The following is a 5,234-nucleotide window of genomic DNA, read 5'->3' on the forward strand; positions in this document are numbered from 1 at the left end:
AGAAAAAAATCCAAAGAGATAAAAACAACCAAACAAAAAAAAAATTAAACCCATTAAACACCGCCCCCGCCCCCCCCCCCAAAAAAAACCCGTAACAAAACAAAAAACAAAGACTAAAAAACAAAAACAATACCTAAACAAAAAACAAACTGAAAGCGTTAATTTATCATTAATAACTTAAGGAATCGGAAAGTCAATAAATTTGACTGCCTTGATTAAATCATATATCTATGATAATTTTTATCATGCATGTCTTGACTTTGAGCCAACTTTTCCATTTTCTGAAAAAATGCCAAAAAATCTAATATGATAAACAAAGACCGTATTTGTCAAGCTACGACTTTTTCACTGTTGTGGTGAAATACCTCTCGGGTTTGAATCCCCGGGTTTAAAGTTCGTGCTTGCCAGGTGGTGATGCAATACACCCGGACAACTCTCTAGGTTTTTAATACGTTCACCAGGGATCTCAGAATGACGAGGTCTAAATTCTTGCGCAGAGAGAATCCACAAGTTATGTAAGTACGTGTAAATCTGACTGTCTTTCAATTTTTCTCCCCATAAATTGCCCAATGCGTGATAATTATCGGTGCTTTTTTTTATTCACACCACCAGTTCACGCAAATTTTCTCAATACATCAATCTCACATCGTAATCGCAAAATTCTGCATGAACTGCTTGGTGCAATTTTTTTAAAAATACTGTTTGTTTCATTTCTTACTTCATCAACTCAAAAAAAGAAACCAAAAAAAAACCCCCAAAAAACAACCCCCCCCCCAAAAAAAAACCAAAAAAAAAAAACTAAAAAACTTGAAAGACAAAAAAACTCAAACACCCCTACCCAAGTGGGAAAATGGAAGACAACTGTTTTTTTTTTCATTTTATTTTCAATTGTGCTAAATACTCCACTCGAACTAAGTTAATTAAATTTTTAAACGTAAACTGAAAACTATATAGTGATTATTAGTACAGCTGAAAAAAAGTTATGCGTGGCATGGTATCTTTTTTTCATAGAGAGTAGATTTATTTACAATTGCGTTTCTACTGGTATAACGTTTTAACTTGATTAAAGAAATTGTTCCAATAACCTCTTGTCATCAACATTCTGACTAAAACATGCATGTGTCCCAAATAGCATTTTTTTATATGTATCTTGTCCCGAATAGATGGACACAATATCACAATTACAAAAACGTAATTACAATTTCAAACATTTTATAACAAATTAATTTATCATCGGGGATTAGCTTGAAACGCATTTTTAAAAATATTTTTTGCTTGTGATTTATACAGAAACTGAAAATTGACCTGGGAAAAAGAAGCGCATAGTTGTCATATTGCATGTTTCACATTTTACCATGTTTACTCCGATTTCATTTTTTTGACCATGCGATTTCGGATACTTTGAATAATAATTTCAATTTCTTTATAATAAAGAACGAGTTCCTTTTATTCATGACACACATTATAACCATTTGGGGCGAAATCTCTTAGTATGACAAAACAACATGTTACCGTATTTCTTAATTTCGACGTGGAGCGCATGCGTAAGATAATCTCTCTTTTTGGGGTTACCGACGAACAGTCAACACGTGACAAGTAGGTAAAAAGAATTCACTCATTACATATATGTGTTAGAGAACATAACTTAATTCAAGAAATGATAAGTTGAACAGAAAACATGGGATTTGTTATTATAAACGCGTACAATTATTCTGTGAAACTAGATACAGAAATGAACGGACGTGGTTGGCACGCATTGCTTGTCGAGAAATAGCACCGCCATCTTGTATGATCTCATGTGCGAACGGCCGGTAAACCGTGGACACAAGAAATACCAAAGAACTGTTTATCTCTTGTCTTTATTTTGAACCTGTAAAACATAAAGATTTCTTTAAAACTGCTTTTGAAATTATTTAATTATCATTAGAAATTAGAAACTCGTTTTTATTAAAAGTCCACTAATATTAACCATGAAAACTTTTGTACATATGTAATGTTTCCCCCCAAGTAACTTGACTCACAAATCAGCATGTACATGTCAGATCAATGAATACGGAAATTACAACTGTGGTTTGATTAGATTACAATACATTTTAAGATTAGATGCACCAATATTTCAAGCGGAATTAGCAATTGTCTTACCTGTGGAGTTTAATATACGTATACCCTACCACATGTTTTATAGAATTAATGATATACAAATATAAACATATGGCCTATAATTTCTTATTTGAGTCATGCAATATGAACAACCACTTGTGATAAGCAGCTGATATGTTTTACCCATTAAACTTTATTGAATTATGTCCAAGATAATAAGTAAGAACTAAGTAATATATTTATTCAATTTATGTATAACATATTGTCTTATAGGAATTTAAAGATGGCAGATACGGACCATTTAGATGATGATTTTGCGAGTGTTGATGCTGGTGCATCCAAAACTATACCTTGTCAGTGCTCAAGTCTTCGCAAAAATGGATATGTCTGCATTAAAAGCCGCCCATGCAAAATTGTTGAAATGTCAACATCCAAGACTGGAAAGCACGGTCATGCCAAGGTATATATTCTTTTTGTTGTCTTTGACTTGTCATAGAACATTGTGTAAGAAGAGGTAAAAATAAAAGAGAAAGTCATTGTTAGGCCCCATAAAATTAATTTTTAGATTCTCATCCCCCGTCCTCTGAAAGTGGCCCTCAACGATGCATTTTATTTTCTTTTTAAAAGAAAATTGTGTGGAAAAAAACTAGTCTCAGTATTCAAAAAATTCAAAACATTTTAATGTTTGTTATCATAATGAAACAAATGTCTTCATACATTTTCAACAGTTGAAACAAAATGGAATTTAAAGATTTAATGGGGGCTTGTGTACTCATATAAGCATTTACAATTTAATAGAATTCAGCAGTTGTTATTTTTCAAACATAAACGGTAAAAAATTAAAAAAAAAATCATAATTAAAATCCACCTGCCCCATATTTTTTGCAAATTTTATGTGTCCTTTCCAATACATTTGGTTGTTATTTTAAAAACGGAGTTATTGTTGCATGAATCAGCACGATTGGTTTATGTGAATGATTAAAGAAATGTAGAATTTTAAAGAAGCGTTTTCTGTTGTTTTTTTTAATTTGAGCATTATACATAATATTTCAATATAAAATTACATAATCATTTAAAAAAAACACCAAAACATGACAATAGGATATATTATTGTATGACTTTATAATCATTGTAATGTTAATGGTAGACTAAATGAAACAATAGGATATAATGTATTTGCATGATGTTTCAATTTTTCAGGTCCACTTGGTTGGAATTGATATTTTCACTGGTAAGAAGTATGAAGATATATGCCCCTCCACCCATAACATGAATGTTCCTCTTGTTGACCGTAGAGATTTCCAGGTATAGTATTTACATATATTAACAATTGCTATTGCATTCCAGATAACTATTTTCATGTCTTCTTGGTACTTTTGATTTATAAGGCAATGGTTATTTAAGTTTTTTCACCCGCTATATCTTATCTAAATGATAGTTTGTTTAGTCCTTTTGTATTGCTGAAACTTTTTTTTTAAGTACTAGGAAAATTACCGTTTCTTCTTCAGCTTATTGATGTTCTGGATGATGGTACCATCTCTGTCATGGATGACAACGGTGATACCAGAGAGGATTTGAACCTCCCCCCTGGAGATTTGGGCAAGGATATCAAGGACCGATTTGAAAAAGGAGAAACCATCGCTGTAAGCTGAAACTTTTTATTTAAGAAATCATCGTCATTGTTGAAAATTAAGTTGAGATCAATGTTATTATGTGTTTGTTACCTAACGTTCTTGTTACAGGTGACTGTTTTAAATTCCATGGGTGAGGAACAAATCACTGGTGTTAAAAACCTGTCCTAAGAAGGGTAAGTGCTGCAATTTGTAGTCCTTACTTGTCAAAATAGAGTCTTTAGAGTTTTGCCCCTCTTGTTTATTGACTTATCACATTTTCCTTCTTTTAGAAACTGATTTAAAACTTGAACAACAAATACTTAAGTTAATTGGTTGCAGACCTATCTCAATCTTAGCCGAATTGCCATGATTTGATGCTCTATTTTAATACTTGTTCATGTAATGTTATTATGCCAGAAAACCATTTTGTAATTAGATAAATTGCCTTGTCTAAATGTAATAGTCATCATGGTAGCCTTTCTACAAAGGAAACTCTTAAAACTGAAAATCTACTCCCAGGTAAATTTTGTACATAAATGTGGTTAGGGAGTAGAGAAAATTAGAAGTTGTAGCTAAAAGAAAGTAATATCAGATTTTTTCTTTCATCTCTGTTGAGTTAACAAATATTTTTTTTTCCATTTCAGATATTCAAAGAAATAGCTAACACAAGAACTTTAAAACAAAAGAAATTTATTTAAAATTTGTCATCAGTAATGGCTAGGTACCATCAAACCCCATAATGATTAGAGAACTGGTGGAGATTACAGGGGGAGAGGAGGAGTTGCCCTTATTAACATCTATGCTTCTGTTCTTGGAGAAACTTCTGAAAATATATTGGTGTTTCCTCTGCTGAATTTGAGAAGTTGATCAAGGATTCAAGAGCTTCTGTGTTTCAGAGACATGACTTCAAGCAAGATAAAAATTGTATAGAAAATAAATGTATTTAGGTTTTAATCATTTATTTGACCCTAATTAAGATTTTAAAGATACATTTGAAGTGTATATATTGGGGTTGTAATTTTGACTAATGTTGATAAACATTTCTTTATTTGTGTACATGTGTGAGTATCTAGCCATGAATACATCCAAGTGCTATTTAGTTTTGTTATTCTTTATTATTTTGTAATTTACTGCTATTTAAAATGTATCATTGGGGACAGTATTGCATACTACAATTTGTTATTCAACAATGAATAGTCTTATACCTGTATTATTTTTAATTCATAGGCAGAATAGCTTTTTTGTGATGGTATTAAATTTCTATCAATTTAAGAATGATTTTCAGAAAACCCATGTAATGTGCTTAAGTATCAATTTTCTTCTTGAACCATACACATAAGTAAAACTGTTTTTGCAATAAATTCTTTCCTGTTACTAGAATATTGGGGTAGTTCTTTCAAGATTCATATAGCTGCCAGTTATTTTGTGATTATTTACAAATAAATTTCACACAAGTTTAAGTTTTTTAGTATGCATAAGAGGACCAGTAGTTTGGCAAAAGCATTTAAATAAGAAAGATCT

At 31.3% G+C, this 5,234-nt stretch overlaps 1 protein-coding gene across 3 annotated transcripts; it reads left to right on the top strand.

Annotated features, from left to right (window-relative positions):
• Positions 1-456: 456 nt before the first annotated feature.
• On the top strand, positions 457-4,812 carry LOC105318039 (eukaryotic translation initiation factor 5A-1). 3 transcript variants are annotated; one of them, XM_011414903.4, is made up of 6 exons: positions 457-515; positions 2,374-2,560; positions 3,301-3,405; positions 3,609-3,743; positions 3,843-3,907; positions 4,358-4,812. In XM_011414903.4, exons 1-5 carry the CDS (start codon positions 472-474, stop codon positions 3,900-3,902), a joined length of 531 nt encoding a protein of 176 aa, XP_011413205.3. In that variant the 5' UTR covers positions 457-471; the 3' UTR covers positions 3,903-3,907; positions 4,358-4,812. The 3 variants fall into 3 exon arrangements, with proteins under 3 accessions (XP_011413205.3, XP_011413204.1, XP_011413206.1); XM_011414902.4 differs by lacking the exon at positions 457-515 and adding an exon at positions 1,450-1,596; XM_011414904.4 differs by lacking the exon at positions 457-515 and adding an exon at positions 1,525-1,600.
• The last annotated feature ends 422 nt before the right edge of the window (positions 4,813-5,234 follow it).

The sequence above is a fragment of the Magallana gigas genome, chromosome 3, assembly GCF_963853765.1.
Source record: "Magallana gigas chromosome 3, xbMagGiga1.1, whole genome shotgun sequence".
Lineage (NCBI taxonomy): Eukaryota > Metazoa > Mollusca > Bivalvia > Ostreida > Ostreidae > Magallana > Magallana gigas.

Excerpts from the sequence above, each read along its gene's own strand:
- LOC105318039 (XM_011414902.4), top strand. The coding sequence starts at position 1,493 with ATGACAAAACAACATGTTACCGTATTTCTTAATTTCGACGTGGAGCGC. Across the intron at positions 1,597-2,373 it reads GAACAGTCAACACGTGACAA|GAATTTAAAGATGGCAGATA; the intron begins GTAGGTAAAAAG and ends ATTGTCTTATAG. Across the intron at positions 2,561-3,300 it reads GAAAGCACGGTCATGCCAAG|GTCCACTTGGTTGGAATTGA; the intron begins GTATATATTCTT and ends TCAATTTTTCAG.